The sequence below is a fragment of the Lynx rufus genome, unplaced genomic scaffold (genome assembly GCF_022079265.1).
Source record: "Lynx rufus isolate CCGP_SWC_20201006 ecotype Redwood Valley unplaced genomic scaffold, mLynRuf1.p SCAF_20, whole genome shotgun sequence".
In the NCBI taxonomy this organism is placed as follows: Eukaryota; Metazoa; Chordata; class Mammalia; order Carnivora; family Felidae; genus Lynx; species Lynx rufus.
In genome coordinates this window covers 14,076,550-14,096,395 of record NW_025814835.1, presented here as the reverse complement: position 1 = coordinate 14,096,395, position 19,846 = coordinate 14,076,550, and the positions used below count along the sequence as shown (strand labels likewise).

At 39.7% G+C, this 19,846-nt stretch overlaps 1 protein-coding gene across 1 annotated transcript in view; it reads left to right on the top strand.

Annotated features, from left to right (window-relative positions):
• PHLPP1 (PH domain and leucine rich repeat protein phosphatase 1) overlaps positions 1 to 19,846 on the top strand; it is a 214,199-nt gene that overhangs the window by 86,503 nt on the left and 107,850 nt on the right. The window contains exon 2 of the mRNA XM_047086312.1: positions 17,869 to 18,065. Within this exon, the coding sequence (XP_046942268.1) occupies positions 17,869 to 18,065 (197 nt within the window). The remainder of the gene's footprint in view (positions 1 to 17,868; positions 18,066 to 19,846) is intronic.

The window sequence follows — 19,846 nt, the reverse complement described above, 5'->3', positions numbered from 1 at the left end:
AAGGGACTAGGCTAAAATTTTAAGTCTATTTCAATTGTGTGTATTGAGTAGTTAGTTCTTCTAAGGCTTATGATTTCTGGGGCAGAAGCATAAACAAGAAGATACCATTTTGTACACATAGTTTGCAAACAAACCTAGAGCCAAGGCATTTGTATCTTTGGATAACTCTGAGGTGAGAATTCAGAAATAATTGATTCAGTGGTGTCTTCCCTCCCTCCTCCGCGGTGTGCGAGGAAGGGAGTGGGGGAGTCCAGAGTGGTGAAGAGGGTCCAGTTGTGCGATGATGACACGCTAGCTTGGCTCCGGCCTGCATTCACTTGGAGAGGTGAGAAGTGTTTTGTCCTCCTGTTGGGACTGGAGACATTCATCTCCCCTTCCACTTGCACCTACAAACTGAAGGCCTCAAATAAAACTGAAGATGTAAATAAGCAGAGGCCGATAGATAAGAGCTGGATGAATGAGAAACATTTATTTCTTCTAAACTTGGGGTAAAAAAAGGTAGTCATACGGCTAAAAAGTTAATAATGCTTTTCACTCCCTAAAGGAGTTTGTCACCATTAACAATGATAAATACGGAAATTGAAGGGTGGTTTTGGCATAAGAAATGCATGGTTTTTGGTCATATTTGTAGTCTCTTAGTTTATACTTGGTTGTCGTTGATCACTGCAGTCTATAATTTTGTATCCATAACTAGTAATTAGTTTTTCTTTGCTCCTAAAAATACAAAAAGGTTTAAATTTGCCATTTTGTGTATGAAGGACAAGTTATGTACAGTCCATCAGCTAAATGTTCTTCCTCTTTCTTTTCTATCCAGTTTTTTATTAGAAAATACAACATGTAAATTGAATTTTTCTCATCATTGGAAGTGATTTCTTATTTTCTTATTTCCAGTTAACTTGTGTAGACAATGTCTACTGTGTGTTTGTCATTGACCTAGGCCCTCTGAGAATATAATATAGGTGAATGGCATGATTCTTGCTCCTGAACTAACAGAAGATAAGAAAGTTAATAATTTTAACATTGTATGAAGTATGTTTTAAGTATGAAGTGTATGTAGAGTGTAACGGGAAGACAGATGAGAGAGAAATTAATTTGATAAAAAAGGCAGAAATGTGAGATATTTAAGCAGGGCCTGAAGGATGGATAAGAATTGGTTTTCTGATTTAAATACAGATGTTAAGACAATATGTGTTTTATTAGAATTATGTAGGCTGAATTCCATTACAACAAATAAAACAAATCTGAAAAACTCCTTTCCCCTCAAATTTCCAAATTCTTGTCTGTAGTCTTCTTAGATTAAAAACTATTCTGTTAAATAAAGAAGTCGAAATAATTCTTAGTAAGGTTTTCATAAAAAGAATTCACTGGACTTGAGACAGCTTTGAAAATATCTGGTTCTAGTAGTGATCCATTTTAAGAAATTTTAAAGAAATTTTGGTGTGATTTTAAGAAATCCATGGGGTGCCTGGGTGGCTCAGTTGGTTAAGCATCAACTTTGCCTTAGGTCATGACCTTGTGGTTCAGTTTCAAGCCCCACATGGGTCTCTGCTATCAGCACAGAGCCTGCTTCAGATCCTCTGTCTCCCTCTCTCTCTGCACCTACCCCCATTGTGTGCTCTCTCTCTCTCAAAAATAAAGATTTTTTTAAAAATTCATGCTTTCTCTGAAAGTAAGTTATTAATTCATTTTCAGATTTCTGTTTACCTTGCGTGTAAGGTATGTGTATGTGGGTTCTTTTACGATTGATTCTATTGGCTTGGAACTTTTTTTTCCTATTTAATAGCTGCCAGGCTTCATCTAGCACGTGTAACGTAATCTACAGAGTCATTCTATGTGATATAATTTTTAATTTTTACTCATTGGTAATTAGTGAATTAATTTTGTTAGTGTTAAGAGCCAAGCTAAGAATAAATGCCATTTAAAACTGCTTATAATTGTTAATATGAAAGGCTCCAAATTCCAAATGTGAAACCCAGAATTAATATAGAAGTTTTTACGTGGTTAGTCTGAGAAGTTAGTGATTTTAGAGTAGAGGGAGGAAGGCTGAACAGAAAGAACCAGAGATAATATTTGGGGGTTCAGATGCCTTAAGACAAGGAAGCCTGTGTGACTGGGGGCATGGCCAGGGCAAGTGAGAGGCTGGTGTGTCTTAGAGAGTTAGGAGAGGGCCAGGTCAATAGAAATTGCTAGGCTATCACGGACTTGGGCTTTTGCAGCCTTAGTCATTGAAGGCTTTTGAGCAGAGGAATATTATTCCAGGTGCTGTGTTGATAGCAGACTAGTGTGAAGCAAGGACAGAAGCAGGAAGACCAGCTCGCAGGCTATGGCAGAAATCCTTGAAAGAGATGAGGGTAATACATCTGGTGTAGATGGAAGTGAGGTTGATACGTGGTTTGAGTTCTGGATATATCTTAAAGATAGGGCGGAGGTGGAGCTTGGATTGGATCTGGGGTGTGTAAGAGAGAAGAGTCCAGGAATACACCACGGGTTTTTACCCGGGATACTTACTGGATGGAATCGCCTTTCCCAAAGATAGATTAATCTTGGAGAAGTGGGAGAAGACATTCAGATGGATATATGGAGTAGACAGCTGGACAAAGGAAATGAGAGTTAGAGGCAGGAAGATTGGGCTGGATATACACATTTGGGAAGTTACAAGTCTGATGTGATGAGCCCATTCTTTGGATTCCATCCATGCATGTAATCATGTAATCGTCACACTAATTATATGCAAACTTGTTAATAGTTCTCTAATGCTAAGTACTTTTCTAAAATAATCATGTTTGTTTGGAATCAGTATCTCATGTGATTCCCCAGTACGTTGTACTTTTTCTGTCATGGTTTCTATCAAAGTATATTGTACTTTCCTGGTTATCTTACTAGACTGTAAGGTTTTTGAGGGCTGGAACCTGATGTCTTGTATGCCCACTACAGTGTATAGAGATGCTTATGTAGATCATACAAAAGTCCATTTAATATGAATTGAAATTTAGTAGGACTGGATTATAAGTGTAACTAAATTCGCATTTTTAAGAATATATATGTTACGTGAAAGCTAGAAACCACCACCTTTCCATTTTTACACAAAACTTTGTTGCCGCAAACAAAAAAAAATAACTAAATTTTCCTTCCTTTTCTTTATTTTCTCCCTGAGGGGATTACCTTTAGGGAGACAAGGCCTAAGTGATATCAATGGAAATTAAGTTATAACCATGTAACTTTTTTTTTTGTTAAGTAGGCTCCACACTCAACGTGGCTTGAACTCACAGCCCTGAGATCAAGAGTCATGTGCTCTACCAACTGAGCCAGCCCATCACCATGTAAATTTTCAAAGGACTTAAAGTCATTAATTTGAGAGAAGCTCAAAATAGCTCTACTATGACTGTCTTTTTCTGTCCGAAGTTGGGTATTTCTGAAGACATACACAGGGGTAAACATCGGAAAGGTTATAAAAGTGAAAATGTCATGTTTTTCTTTCTAACATTAACTTTGACTCCTAACCATGATCCTTAATTATCATGCCACAGTTTGATGAGTAGGAAGGAACATTCTTCTGATCTTTAAAAATTTGCTTGATTTTAGCAGATTGCACATGGGAATGATTAATACATTCAAAAGACACAGCTCGTGCAGTCCTCTGACCTCTTACAGAAGAAAATAGCACCAGTAACAGGTATAATAACACTGAAGGCACTATCACCATTATTTACAAAAATAGGGAGCATTAAGGAGCTACCCTGTATACAGCCGGGAAAAAGTATCTGAGGAATAGTTAATGTGTAAATCACAGAAAGCTCTAGGACCTTGTACCAAGAAAGACCCTTAATAATCAGGTAATCCAGTTTGTGTGTGTGTGTGTCTGTGTGTGTGTGTGTTCATTCCCCTCTTTATTAGGAGTTGGATTGGGGGAAAGATGGGATTTAAGACCATTGAGGACACAGTTTGTTAACCAGTGACCTAATCTGATTTTCCCATTTTCTGTCCCCATTTGAGAGATAAAGGCCTAGCGAAGTAAAATGACGTCTCTCAAGTCATAGAGCTAGTTAGTGGCAAAGCCAGGTCTAGAATTCAGGATCTGACTTTGTTTAATCCTGCCTTAATTCTCATTTTAGACTTCAATGTTAATATTTTCTTTAAAGTAATATCAATGTATTTATCATTAGGCTTTATTTAAAACTATGGGGACTCTATTCTGTATACTACATTAGGGTTTTTTGTTTTTTGTTTTGTTTTGTTTTCCTTTCTAAATTCATGAGAGACACCAAAAATCAATACCATGCCATGAATGAAAGCACGCACTTTTGGTCTGGGTTGAGTTTTACTTATCTCCTTGACTGTGGAGTCAGAGGCTGTATATTTTTTTGTAGGTGAAAAACTGGACAAAACCAGCCCAAACATAGGACAAAGCCCTGGGATGTGCTGGTTGGAGTGTCTAGGTTATCGGGCCTGTTCTCATGCTGTTGGGCCAGGTCCTGGCAGAAGCATGACCTTGGCATGCTCTCTCGAAGAGCTGCTTGCTGTGCTGACTTCACCGATTTATCTTATGAAGGCATATGGTACCAGATGGTATTGACAGCCACTCCAGGGACTTCCACATTTTACAGACACCAACTAGAATCCCCCTTTTTGCCTTTTCTTAACTGTAATGATAAAGTTGACAGACGTCGCCACCATTTTCAATACAGTTTTTTAAAGTGCTTTCTTTTTTATTAAATGAGATAGCTTATGTGAAATAACTGTTAGCTTTATTTCTTCTTCCTACTCCTCATATACTGTGACAAGTATAGAAGCTTGAAAGATGAGTAAGTCATGGCTGCTGCCTTCGGGGAGTTGGTAGTCCTAGCAATTGAGGGTAAGGTGGGGGGAAGGTTGGGATAAAGATATGAAAATAGTGGTGTGGGACCCTCCGCCCTTGGGAAGTGGGACCGGGGGAGGGCTTTGCAGAGAAGTCATCATTTGAATTGGGCCTTGAAAGATAGGAGCTTACCTGGTAGACATGACTGGGTAGAGTGCCACTGGGAGAAGTGCTTCGTAACATACAATTCCCTCTCCCTCTGACCTTCCTCATTTCTTCAGTTTTCTTTCCTCGGTTTCCCCCCTCCTCCTCTCTAACAAAGGTATATTCACTTGCCAGACACATTTGTGAGTTTCTGATGCCTAGTATGGTAGGTGGTAATGGCCCCCGAACATGTCCACCATGTCCTAATCCCCAGAACTTGTGAGTGTTACCTTATTTGGACAAAGGGTCTTTGCGGCTGTGATTAAGCTAAAGATCTTGTGATGGGATGATTATCCTGGATTATCTAGGAGAGCCCTAAATCCAATCACAGGTTTTCTTACAAGAGTGAGCAGAGGGAGATCTGAGACACATAGAGAAAAAGGTGAAGTTGCAGACAGAGATTGTAGTGATGTGGCTAGAAGCAAAGGGATGCTGACAGCTCCTGAGCTGGAAAAGGCAAGGAACAAATTCTCCCCCAGAACATCTGGAGGGAGCACAGCCCTGCTGACACCTGTTTTCTGGGGGCCACTGTAACATATTATCACATGCTGGGTGATTTAAAATGACAGAAATTTAGGGGTGTGTGGGTGGCTCAGTCGGTTAAGCATCCAGCTTCGGCTCAGGTCATGATCTTACGGTTCGTGAGTTCAATCCCCGCGTCGGACTCTGTGCTGACAGCTCAGAGCCTGGAGCCTGTTTCATATTCTGTGTCTCCCTCTCTCTGTGCCTCTACCCCACTCGCATTCTGTCTCTGTCTCTCAAAAATAATAAAACGTTAAAAAAATTTTTTTTAATTTTTAAAAAAATGACAAATTTATTTTGCAGGTCTAGAGGCTAGAGGTGCTCCCTCTGAAGCCTCTAGGGGAGGATTCTTCCTGGTCTTTCCTGGCTCCTGGTTTTGCTGGCAATCCTTGGTGTTCTTTGGCTTTGCAACTGGGTCACTCCAGTCTCTATGTCTGTTGTCACATGCCCATTTTCCCTGAGTGTGCCTGTCCAAATTTTCCTTTTTTTTTTTTTTTTTCAGGATGAGGCTGCAGCATCCCTTATTTTAATTTTTAAGTTTATTTATTTATTTATTTAGAGAGAGAACGAGAGAGAGAATGGAAGAGAGAGAACCCCAAGCAGGCTCTTTGCTGTCAGCACAGAACCCAATGCGGAGCTCAGTCTCAAGAACCATGAGATCATGATCTGAGCTGAGATCAAGAGTCTGATGCTTACCTGACTGAGCCACCCAGGCGCCCCCAAATTTTCCTCTTATAGGGACACTGGTCACTGGGTTCGAGCTACCTTAATCCAGTATGATCTTATCTTCACTTGACTGCATTTGCAAAGACCCTATTTCCATATAAGGTTGCATTCACAGGTGCTGGGGCTTGGGACTTGAATATATCTTTTTGGGAAATGCATTTCAACCCACAACAGGGGTTGTGGATGGCTGCCACAGTGACCTAGAGAATGGAAACAAAGGAACTAAGAGAGTTTGTTGTTCACTCAGCAAAAGATGACAGCTATTGGATTGGGATATATTTGGGAGATAGAACTGATAAGAATTGAAGATAATGAGGGAGAGAGGGAAATTGAGAATGAATGGCTTTTCTACTTTGACATATATATAGTTGCTAGTCCCAGGTAGTTAGAATGATTTATAGTGATGACCTTGAATACATGTAAGTGATTAAAAATTGTATTGGCATTTCTTAGCATGTCGTACAACTAATTGAATGTTAGGTATACTATTTTTGATGGTAATTTTTACCCTGAATGTTGGTTAAGTGAGTGTTTATGCTCAGTAAGTTTGCTCTGTTCAGTGTTTTATAACTAATGGGCACATTGTTTGTACATGTGTTGGCATTTTAGCTCACCGTCTCGTTGGTTTGTTTAATTGATGGATGCTAGATTCATTTAGAGTTTTAAATAGGTACCAAAAATATGTAAAATTGTTGAAAAAATATGTAAGACTGTGATAGTCTGCAGGTTAATCTTCATGGTTTTTAAGTCTTCTTCGAGTACTAAGAGCTTCTCCTGAAGACAGTTAAATAAACAATGAGGTTTGTTTAACTTTGAAAGAAGTTTTTTTGACTTAGAGGGAAGTGATCTGCTAACACTGGCACAGTCTACTAATGGACCAATTATTGGTCTGTAGCCAAGCTATTGCCCTACTACAGGCAAAAACCATGGAATGCTTCATGTATCTTTAGTAGTTTGAATTTCCAGATACGGTGAGTAGAGACACAATACTTTCGTCAGCTGGGGCATTTGCCTTAAACATTTAAAGGTCAAAATGCCGTGTTGTACCTAGCAATCTGTTTAGAGCTCAGCTAACACTAATTGCTTGATCTTAGGGGGCACTTCATGATTAAGTTTTATCGTAAACTTAATAATATACTCACCGCATTGTATGGAGAATGCACGATGGCATACCGAACAAGCATAGTACTGTAACTATTTAATTATCAAGTTTTGAAAAAGAACTGTAAAACCAAAGAAAATTAGACTTGTTCAGATGAGGGATCAAGAGTGTAGTAGGTGTCCTCCCAAACTTCATGTCCATGCAGAACCTCAGAATGTGACTTCAGCCTCTTTGCAGATGTAATAAGTTAAGTTGAGGTCATATTGGATTAAAGTTGGCCCTAAGTCCAAAGACTGGTGCCCTTCCAAGAAGAGATGCACACAGAGACACACAAATAATGTGATAGGAAGACAGAGGCAAAGATTGAGATCATGCTGCCACAAGGCAGGGAATGTGAAGGATTACCTGTAACCAGCATCGAGGAGAGAGGCATAGGACAGCTTCTCCCTCCCAGCCTTTGGAAGGAATCATCCCCACTGATACCTTGATTTCAGACTTCTGGAGTCTACAGCTGTTTCTGTTGTTTGAAGCTACCCAACTTATGGCAGACCTAGGCGTGTGGGTCCATAACTAATACAAATAGTTTAGGATTCCAAGAGTAATTTTCACCAAAAGATGGATCATTGCTACTTTCAGAGCCACTCTACTTGCTTTGCAGGCTGCTGCTCAGAGCCCCTCTTCTGGAGAACTGGCTGCCATTATGTTATCTGCAAGAAGCGTGCCAGCATCACTTACCCTTGCCCCTCTCCCTTGTGACAGGTAGCACAATGATCAGAGCCCTTTTCCCCTTGTAGGTCGTAAGAAGGATGGGAGGCTTAGCAACCTACTAACGCATATTGGTGTTCCCAGTTTTAGGAGTTTGCTTATGCAATATGATAGCAATTTATTTCAGTTCTAGTTGGGGTGAAACTTTGACTTGAATATAACTGTGTTAGAGACATTTTAGCTACTGCAACAACCAACCATACCAATCTTACTCTTTAACACAGTACAAGTTTCTTTTGTTCTCATGACCAAGTCCATTGCTGATGATTCTGGTCAGGCAGCTCCATTCCAAGTGACTCAGGAACCTGGGCTCCTTCCATCTTGTGGCTCACCACCCCCTTGGGCCTCCTGAGCATTCTGCTGGACCATCTTCAGCTGGTCAGTGGGTGAGGAGCCTGTGCAAGAGGATGTATGGCATAGGCAGACCCGGAAGTGGCTTATATATTTCTGCCCACATTTTCTTGGCCAGACTAGTTGCAAGAATCCAGCAGAATTCCAAGAGAGGCTGACAAATGCAGTTATTATGTGTGCTCTAGGATAATGAAATGGGATTGTTGAAACACCCAATCAGTTTCTACCAAAATAGCATATGTAATTGTGCCATGAATGTATACAAAATAGTGTTTTGGTGCACCCATATTTTAAAAATCATTTTAATATATTTGGTAACCATGAAGCTTTTATCTTATTGTTTTGGATGTGGGATTTAGATTTCCCAGTGTGTGTTCTAAGTCACTCAAACTCCCCCGTGTTTTGAACAATGACATTTTATATCTTGTTGCCTTACTAAAATGAAAACTTCTCTTTGATAATTTAGATTTGACAGGTATGACCTGGAATCATGTTCCATTACAATATGATGTTACTTCTATAAATCACAATGAAAATGAAGAACTGGTTTTAAATTTTCTTTTAAGTTTATTACTATTATTATTTTTTAGTAATCTCTATACCGTGGGGTTTGGACTCATAACCCAGCACTCAAGTGCAGCATGCTCTTTCTCGTGACTGAGCCAGCCAGGTGCCCCTTGAATTTCTGCTAGAAGGTTCCACAGTACCTGGACGTTCATGTTCCTCAAAAGTGTTTGTTCTTCTAGTAACTTTATCTATAGTCTGAAGAATGAGCTAGCAAATACTCTTTTCCTATTGTCAGCAAGTTTTGGAGACAGATTTTGCTCTCTAGTTTCCAGGGACACTAAAAGCGATCAATGGACATCATTCCTGCTGTGGAATGATGGCTTGTAAACGCCATTATTAACACCTCCCTTCCTTTACTTAAAAAATAACTCCCTTGATATTTCTAGAAAAAAAGTTTGAAATATTTGGCTGAGAATTCCAGGCAAATGTTTTCCTGTGTAATATAAATTAAGAATTATTAGAAGCTAGAAAGTTTGTTTTGAGCCACCTGTTTTTTCTTCCATCCTGTCTTTCCCCCAAACATATAGCTATAGATTACATAGTTTTCGTAATTTGAGCCGTGTATGTTAAGAAGTGGTTTTTCCTTTGGCCCGAACATAGGTGTATATTCATTGATGCAAGAGTTACTTGTTGAGTGCTTAGTCTGTTCCAGATACTGTGCTAGGCTTTGGACCTGTGCTTAGGAAAGAGCCACCGTAGACTGTGTGTTTGGCCTACTCTGGAATTTACAAGCCACGGGAAGGGGTGAGTTGAAGGAAGTGTAAAGCCCAGGAAGACTGGAGTTCTAGGGTTCTAGAACCCTCTGAAGATTAAAGGACTTACTTGTGAATAAGTGATTTGGTCACCAAGGAATTAAATCAGTACCCTAGATCTGAAAGATTTATTAAATATGCTTTCATGATAACAAACAGTATAAAATCCATGACAGTCATTTACAACTATTTTCATTGTGGTTGCCTGGGAATTTTATTATTATTATTTTTTAATCCATTGCTAAGTGTTTTGCTGTTCCTCGTAGTCACAGCCAGTTAGTGACTCAGTGCAGAGTAACCTCTCCCTCTGACTTTACCCCTTTGGTAAAAAGTTATTTGGGATTGGGAAAACAATATAGAGTGCTGGATAAAGTCAGAATGCTATTTGCCTGTGTACAAATGTTAACAAATGTTTTCATCAGAAAAATTAGATGTTTTTTTCCTCTTTCTTTTGCTTGTGTAGTCTATTTTCTTTTAATCATTCTTTAAAAAACAGAGACTTCCCATGTCGTATTCAAATATATCTACTGGTATCAGCAATCTGAAACCTATTTCCATATAGAGAGTGGGTGTGGGTTCATTTTTATTAATAGTATGGTTTACTGTGCTTTTGTTTCTTTCATATGTTCTTAGGATGTCTGTAAAGGTCACTCATTCCTTTGGGGGAAAATATTCAGTAGTGGAAGCATACTTATTCTTGCTCATTTTGCTGATTTTGCTGATTTATAGCTGATTTAGAGTTGCTGCCTAGGAAGAACTGGTAAAATCAGGCTCTTTGATTCAGCAATTTGTACAATGAAAATTTGGAAACAGTCCTCAGTAATGAAATGAGGAAACAAAAGATAATTTATAGCATATCTTGCAAGTCTTTAAGATATAACGACTGACAACTTGGGAAAGTGTGTAGTTGGAAGAGGCAGGATATAAGATGGTGTGTATGTTATAAGTATATAAATGATATGCAGATAAAAAATTGAAAAAATTCACCAAAATTGTTTGTAATACTACGAAGAAAGTAGAATTATGTTTATTTTGTTGTTTTTTACTACCCTTTCTTCTAAACGTTGGATGATTGGGCTGCATTTGAAATAGTAACAGAAAATAAGTGAGGAGTTTGTGGATTTTGTGTGTTACTCTGAGAAGGCTTAAAATAAAGCTCATCAGGTTTCCCATAGTTGCCTATAGGTAAATTATAGGAATGGGCCAATTATGGGAGGTTTTGCAATTTTTTTTCTTGAGATTCCTAATAAGTTGGAAGGATGGTCATTATTTGAAATGGGTGAGTTTCAGACATTTCTGGGGCGACGTTTGTACAAGATAAGTGTTAAGGTCCATTTTAGAACATCTGAATCTGGACTCAGTGTCTTTAGTGTGAACAACCTTTTAGGGGAAAAGGTAGGTAGCTAACTATTACGTAATGCAGTAGAGAGGAATTAGGAAATTGCTTTCCTCTTGGAATCTTTGTTTTTGTTATAAAACTTAAACGTTACGGACATGTGTTATAAAGTGGAACATCAACCCTAACCCCACCTCCCAGAGAGAACTGCTGGGGATAAGCGTTTTGAATCACATTGGATCTGAATGTGATGGTGTGGACATTGCTCTTTGTAACCTTCTCAAGTCATCTCGGCCAAAGTCTGTTCTTACCAGCAAAGGGAACAAACATGTGGGGTCTTTTTTTTTTTTTTTTTTTTTACTAGGAAAGTGGGGTAGTGGTGTGGATTATCCCCAAATCATTCATGCTTGAGTTTAGAATTCTTATTTTAGCATTTACTTATGAACGCATGCACGCCTCTTTGGAACTTCACAACCCTCCTAAGAAAAGCCTCTCACAGGGCAAACTTAGCTGGAGTGATGGAGCTGTCTAGCCACATCACCCTGATTTCCACACCCACAGCAGTACGCATCACCTCTGACACAAGTCACAATTTTATCTAAAGGAGGGAGTGAGTATGGTTTTTCTTTTGCGAGCTGTTATGGGTATACTAGACCTTAGGCATTCTCAGACTTAATATTTAATCCTCCCAAGGCTTCCAAAGCCTCATGATAAATAGTAATTTGTAATGATTCTGAGGCCTAAATTTGAATCAAGCATACCATGAGGCCTGTTGCCCGTTGTTTCTGAGAAGTTCAGCTGTTTCTCCTCACTCGTGGTGTTTCATGCTTGAATGCTTGTTGCCTTATGACATTATCCTTTGTGGAGAAGGATGACAAAAATAAAGCCAGCTGGGAAAGCAGGTGATGAAAATTCTCCCGTCTACCAAAATGATGGTTTTTAGCCAGAAAATAGAAGTTGTAGGTAATTTGAGAATGTTGGATGTGGCTGAGGCTTAACAAACCTGTGGACCTGAACAAGTCTACCATGCACCATAATGGAAAGGACAACAAAAAGTTTGTGAAACCGTTACAGCGATTTTTCTAGCCAAGGAAAAAAATCGCTCATCCAATGAGAAAGAAAACTCAGGAGAATGTTGAAAAGGCTCTCAAGGTATGGTCTGATTCTGCACAGAGAGATGAGACTGCCATTTCAGGGAGGGAACAGATGGCAAAGACACTGACCTGACAGGTGAAGGTTGATTTGATGACACTTCTCAAATGCGTTTTCTTTGCCAAATGTGAAGTTAATAAGGGGAGGCTACACCAGCTAACCACGTATGGCTCCTGGAACGGAGCTGAAGACACACATAAAGCAGGGAAGGGTTATGTACTCTGTGAATTCAAGATTGTAATGAAACCCACCTTTGAAGAAAATACCTTCTCTAAATATACATCCCAAGAAGAGACGTGAGCATCAGGTATTCTGACAACAAAGGAGTAATTTTGATGATGGAATGGAGGGAACTTTAAAGATGCCTGAGAGATGAATCAAGTTCCTTGTGAGGACAGGAAGTGAGGGAAGAAAGAGGGACGAGCGGGTATAAAGGCAGCACCTGCCCTCTCATTCATTCCTGGTTGCCTTTGTCATCCTTTCCCCAAATTGATGGACTTGCTTCCTTGGTCAAGGTTTATCAAGCAAATGCTGACGATCACCTGGTTGAAAAAACATTGTTAACCTAATGCTGTAACCCAGTGGGTCTCATGGTGGTCCTAGACCCACAGCATCAGCAGAATATCCCACCCCCACCTAGGATTACTGAATCAGAAACTCTGGGTAATGGAGCCCTGCAATCTGTTTTTAGCAAGCCTTCCAGGTGATTTTGGTGCATGCTGAAGTTTGAGGCCCTCCGCTGTAACTTGTCTTCCTTCATTCAGCATTTTCTTGTGGCATTTGAATTTAGTATCGCTTGTTATGTATTACGTAGAACGTATGTTGTAGTAATCATCTTCATTACTTCGACTTTTTGGATTTTTTTAAGTTCATGGCCAATTTTACTATAGTTTTATTTCGATTTTGCTTTGGTGGATTTTTTCAAAAATTATATTGGCTCTGTGTTTACAGCATCTATAAGAATATGAAGAGGTAGCTCACATTTTCCAGGTGCTGTTTTAATTAGTATTATAAGGGAAATTGTAAGCTCCAGTGGTATTCAAGAATTTAGAGATTAGAGAAAGGTTCAAGGCATGAGATTGCTCAGGGAGAAGGGTCTATGGTAATTTGGGGGCTACAAATAAACCTAATCGAATTGAGTAGCTGTCAGTAAGAAGCAAGATTTATTGGGCAGTTGACTTTATATATTTTGATCTGATACACAAATTAACCCTCCCCAAGTCTATTTAGCAGCTGGTTGTCATTTCCATTAGCTAAAAGCAGCTAGTCTTAAATCTGTTTCAAAGCTCCTGCCAGCACGTCTCGCTGAGCCTGTTTAGCCTTTCAGCTGTGAGACCAAATTCCCAGGTGCCAGTTCAGTGCTCAGGTCTCTAGACCTTGTTATGGGTTGTTGAAATCCTTCTGCCAGCTCTTGAAATGACCCTAGGCAAGTAATTTAATTCAGTCTTTCTGTCACTGAAGGTAGTCAAGAAGGATTTAAGGATTTATATGCAATAAGAAACATGCTTTAGAGTTTCGTCAGTCTAAGCTCTAAAGGTAGAGGTGGTCAGGTGAGGGTTGAATGTTTTCACTTATTCCTGACCATTTCCAGCTCTAGGGGCATGGTAAATTCTTCCATTGATTTTTATGCAGTGATCAGGCTCTCTTAGGTTTTGGTGCTGTATCATCACGAATACTTCCGTTCTCTTAAGTTGTGGACGTCGTGATTGCTTTATATACTATTCTTATTCTTGTTTGTTAATATTTCTGATTACAGTAGACCTTTACTATTTGTACAAAGTTCTGCAGATTATTTTAGGGGAAAGTGGGTTATTAAAGTAATGCTATGTTTGGGTAAATAGAACTGACACCGACTTAGTAAAGTTGTATTAGTTATTGCCCCAAAACTTCATGGCTTCAAATACCACACATTTATTCTAGTTTCTCGGAATCAGGAATTCAGGAGCAGCTTAGCTGGGTGGTTGTGGCTCAAGTATCCTGAGGTCCGCCATCAAGATGATTTGGGGGCAGCAGTTCCGTGGGCTTGCCTGGAGCTGGGGGATCTGCTTCCAATATGGCTCAGTCATGCGGCTGGTGAAAAGGGGCCTCACTTCCTTGCTGGCTGTTGGCCGGAAATTTCAGTGTCTCACCTTGTTGGCCTTTTCGTAGGGTCTCCAGAGTGTCCTTGTGACAGGGCAGCTGGTTTCTCCAGAGGGAGTGATCCTAGAGAGAGAGCAAGGAGGAGATTATATGCCCTTTACGACTTGGTTTCAGAAGTCGCTTCACGTTTGCCACATTCTCTTTGTTAGAAGCCAGTCACTAAGTACTGTCCACATGCAAGAGGAGTGGAGTTAGGCCTCATCTCTTGAGGGGAAGAGTTTAAAAGAATTTTATGGAGTCTTTTTAAGCCACTGCAATGATAGACGTGGTTATATATTTCGCAAAGGCATGTAATTGGCAACAGCCAAATTTGTACTTATTTCTCTGTTGTTTCAACGGTCTTAGAGTTAAAACAGGTGTTTCTGTTACTCTGTAGATGTTCCTGAAAATTTTCCTGTTCTCCACAATTGTAAATGAGAAATAAAAGTTTACGGGAAAATGCAGTTGGAAGGGGGTAGGACTCTAAGTTCATGCATCTTTATAACCAAAATACTAACAAAAGTAACGATGGGCCGCAGGAGCTAACCCAGGCAGCCCAGGCAGGCTGGAAGTTGAGTTGCCTTAAGGAATATTAAAAATGCACAGTGACAGAACAGTAGTAATGCTGTCTTGTGGGTGCAGAGACGGTGTATTTACTGTGGGTTTTTCCCTTTGCCGTTGAAAGTTAGAATTCTACCAATCTGGCTCCTTTTGCCTAGAGTAAATCTTTATGAACCAACATAATACAGCATGTTAAAATGACACCAGTCCTCTATTTACAATCGTATGAGCTCATTGGTATTAATGAATCACATACTGTAGCAGAACAGACCGTAGTTTCCCTTAAATGAATAAATACTTTGAATCATTTATTTAGTAAAATTCTCTGCCGATAGACGAAACTGAAGTAGACTGCAGCAAACATTGCTGTGGTCAGGTCTCTATCTCAGCTTGAAATACTTGCTTTTGCTGTCTATCTTTCCTCCTGCGTCATGTAAGAAATGCCTTAAACCTGCAGGGAATTAGAGTAACGTTTCTAAAGTAAAAGTTTTCACGACCGATCCAACTTTGAATTGGCAGGCATTGGTCACTTGGTGTTGTCAACATTTATTGGAGCATGGGACAGTTGGAATTCCTCCGAAATGAGAAGTTTGAGAGTTGGCAGGGAGAGAGAAAATAATTCCTATGTCATAGAATAAAGAAGTCTGACGCAAAGGAGGGTGCACGTGGCTGATTGCCTAGGTGTAGAGTCTTATTCATCTCCATATTCCCCGGAGCCCTGTTTGGTACACAGCAAGTCCCGAGGGCGTGTGTGATCTGGAACACCCAGGGAGGGAGCAGACAACAAGGATATTGAAATTCACTCAGAACAAGACAAGGAGGGGTTTGATTCAGGCCGGGATGTTTAGGGCTTTCCAAGGACAGACTGATCTTACCATTAGGCTCCAAGACTATTCAGGCACTTTGGGGAATTTTTCTAACTAGAGAATAAAAAGCCTATCTCTGTTGATGTGTCCATACTCTCTCTCTCTCTCTTTATATCTATCTATCTATCTATCTATCTCTCTGGGATATATAGTCCACTCTATCTGGTGATTTGTTCTGGGACTTTCTGTAGGATTTTTGTGGCGTTGGGAGAATTGAAGGGCTGTCTTTATGTACCCCTGTTGTCTTTTTCATTAATCTCTACTCACAGATCTACATAAATGTGACAGGTTAACATGTGTCCTCGAAGCCATTCTCAGATGGGGCTAAATAAAATGTCTCCTTTGCATTCTTTAGTCTGTATGTAGGCTTGTGTGTGTGTGTGTGTGTGCCCATGCACACACACGTATGCATATTTAGATCAGATCTCTCGTTCGCCTGTGTTACTTTATTACATTTGTGGAGATTGGAGTTTCGAAATCTAGTAATCTTGCGCTGCTTTCCGACAGGAAATGTCTGTCATGTAGAAAGGAGCTCTTAGCCTGGGAGTCTGAGCGTTTTCTTTCTGGGTGTAAATGAACTAGTACAGAAGGGGACAAGCGACTGACTGTGGTCTGATCCATCATTGGCAGCCTTTGGCAAGTCGTGTCTGATGTGAAGTCTCCTGGGCTTCCTATCTCTTTGTGGGGCATTAGCATCTGGTGACTGAACAATTCAGCGGGGTCCTCAGCTCCCTTGCGGGTGGCAGCTGTGTAGTTGTTTGCTGGGCACCAAGTTTAAATAGCTGAACCACTGTTACACTCCATGCTGGCCCGGCCCCAGCAAAATTATGTAGTGTGCAGTATCTATTTTATAAAACATTCTGATGTACCGGGAGAAAGAGGAAGTGAAATTCAAACCTGCTGGTTTTGTTATCTCTGCCCAAAGGTATGTATTGGGATGGTTCCAACACGCTGGATCTCTTGAGATCTATTTTTGGCGCTGGTGCTCTTTTCATTTCCTTCTCCAGTAGGTATTAGACATCTACCAAAACTACTTGGTATTTATGTTAGTACTTAATATTCATAAGAATATAATGTCTCTTGAATATGTTTCTTCTGCTAGCCTTTGGCAACTAGGCAAATTTCCAAGTAAAAGAACACTTCTGGCTTGGGTCCTATGCGAGGACACGTGTCTCTCATTAATTTATTTCTGAGAGTGGGTTTCGGTCCTCTTTGATACTATACATTCAATTTCTACAACTGGCAATGTTTTTCTCCTTGTTTATAACGCCATGACACGTGAGTCACAGGAATTCTCCCATCTAGTTGATGGGACTTGTGTGCAAGTCATTCTGCCAGATTCATTTCCAGCTTGGAAACAAAGACTCTTAAGATCTTTCCCAGTGCCCTCTTTGTCTCTGAGGCTCAGTGCATCTCCCTGTGTCTCTGTCTTCCTGAGGCACAAGAGGCACCACTCACCAACCTTCATAGAACTGGCATTAAGTCTGTCTTTGAGGACTTAACCATTGCCACCAAGTAGTATTTTCTTATTAGAAAAGTTACTTATTTTCCATCTCCTTAATAGTACGTGTACATTGAGTCAGTGTAGAAGGAAGAATGTCATCAGTTAATTTCATTACAACAGATTAGTTTCATTAAATGCCAAATCTTGAAGGTTGTTTTCCTATTTTGGTCTGTAATGTTTTCTTCCAAGTGTACTGAAATTAACTCGAGCCATTTATAAAAATCTTGAAGTCATCCCTTTTTTAAATGTAAACAAAAATGGTGGAGGATATAGAAGAAAATAACACTTGGGTTATAACAGAGGAGTTAAAATGGTCGTTTCCTTGGGTTTTAAGGAAAAAGCTCTTCTTCGCCCAAAATTAAAATGCACGTGTGGAGTAGATGTGGTAGTTCTTACCATAATTGTATTACTGCACATTTCAGAATCTCTCGATTATAAATTAGGTCGTTGCCCATAATTATTCTCTGTGGTCCAGGTGGTTTATCTGGTATGCCAACGAGTTGAAAACTCACTTCTTTGGACTCAGATGTTTGCGTGTCTGTTTCAGGAAAACCCCACAGCACTGGTGGCTCTGAACGGATTCAGCTCTCAGGAATGTATAACGTCCGTAAAGGCAAAATGCAGTTGCCGGTGAACCGATGGGCCAGACGCCAAGTCATCCTGTGTGGGACCTGCCTGATGGTGTCATCTGTGAAAGACAGCTGGGCCGGAAAGATGCATGTTCTGCCTCTCATTGGTGGAAAAGTAAGTTCAAAATGAACAAAATGCTAACGGGTTCCCCAGTGTTATTAAGCTCACTTTGGGCCATTTCTGTAATACGGGGTCCATGGTTTTCACTCATCTGAGGTCTTACTCAGTTCCTGTTTTGCTCCACCAGTGGGCATTGTTGGATGGTGGAGTTGTGGAAAATGGCCACGCATCGGCTCACGCGAGGCCCTGGTGACGATCACTTTATTGGTACATGCATCTTATTTACAGACCTGAAACAGAGCAACTAAAAGTCAGTGTTATATTTTAGGCTACAGATGATAAGTTATTATTTATTAGCAGACATCTCTTGATATCTTGAGTGTATCTTGTGTAGGATAGAATAATGATCCTTAAGTCCAGGGCTTAAGGATCATTCAAGCATTCTTACCAAAGGTTAGACTCTTTCTCTCTTGCATGAATCTTTGATCCAACTTTGCCCTACTTCTCTGTTTATTTTTGTTTAGTGACCAGTGAAGTTAGCATTTTTTAGTTTATCAGTTTAGCCATTCATAATTTTTGAAATTGAAATGTTACCTTGTTTCAGAGAAGAGCTGTGATATGGCTGATAGTTATTCCCAACATTGCTAGCTGCTTTTCTTTGGGCATGTTAATTATTTTATTCCTATCATTTATGAAATAGAACCAAATTGCTTGGGAAAATGTTACATTCTTTTTTTTGCCATGTCAATTTATTAATTCCCAAGTGTTGGTAGATGTATCATTACCATAATTATATGTTAGTATTTCCTGATTTTTAAATGATAGGATAATCTTTTAATAAATGGGAAGGCAAATTTGGATGAAGGAAAGGGTGTGTGAAAACTGGGGGCATATTAAGCAAATATTTTCTTTACTGTTTTCTTCCCTGAATGGGCATGGGAAAGACGGCAGAACGTGGAGGATATAAATAGAGGGGAAAATAAAACACCACTTTTGTTAAAGTGAACTTTTTAAAATTGGCAAATATTTGATCTGTTTATTCCAGGGATTAGGAATGAATTAGGTAAAATCAGATGTGTGCAGTAGTAAATGCCGTTATTATTTACTTGCTATGTAGCAAATTCATTCTTCATTCATAATTTAAAGTAGTCTCTCCTTATGTAAATAGCCCATGTCAGTTCCCTACCCGCCCCTCTGCTATTAGACAGTCTAATCCTAAGAAGACTAATACTTGATCATTTAAAAAAGATTCTGGCCAGGCTGCAAGGTACATTTAGATCTATTTCAGTCATCTATTTTGAAGCCATTACTTAACTTTTGTCTGAGCGTTGAAGAATTACTGGTGTCTTATTACTGAAGATTTTGTCCTTTGGATTGAATTCTGAAAAATTGGTCATCATTACTACTCCAATAGGTCATCATTAAAAATGCATATTAGATGTTTGATGCCCTGTTAGGTCAACAGTCTATTTCTTCTCTGTGATGTTAGGTGTTTGCTTAGGCAAATTTAATATAACTATTTATTAAATAATCTCTGTGGGGAAGCCACTTTGCTTGGTGCCCCAGAAATACCAAGATGGATAAGTCATCATCCCTGCCTTTGAATTGCTTATAATTTACTATCCGGAGATGAAGGATGGACACAATAAAATCTGCTCTAAGAGAGATGCAAAAAAGTAGTGCAGAGAGATTACATTTTGTTCTGGGGGAATCGGGGAATTCTGTGATGAAGGAGGTAGCAATTATGGTGGAACTTGAAGGGTGAAAAATCTTTTGACATATGAAGGAGATGGCCAGAAAGATTATTGTGCTCAGAGAAGCTGAGGCAGGAAAGT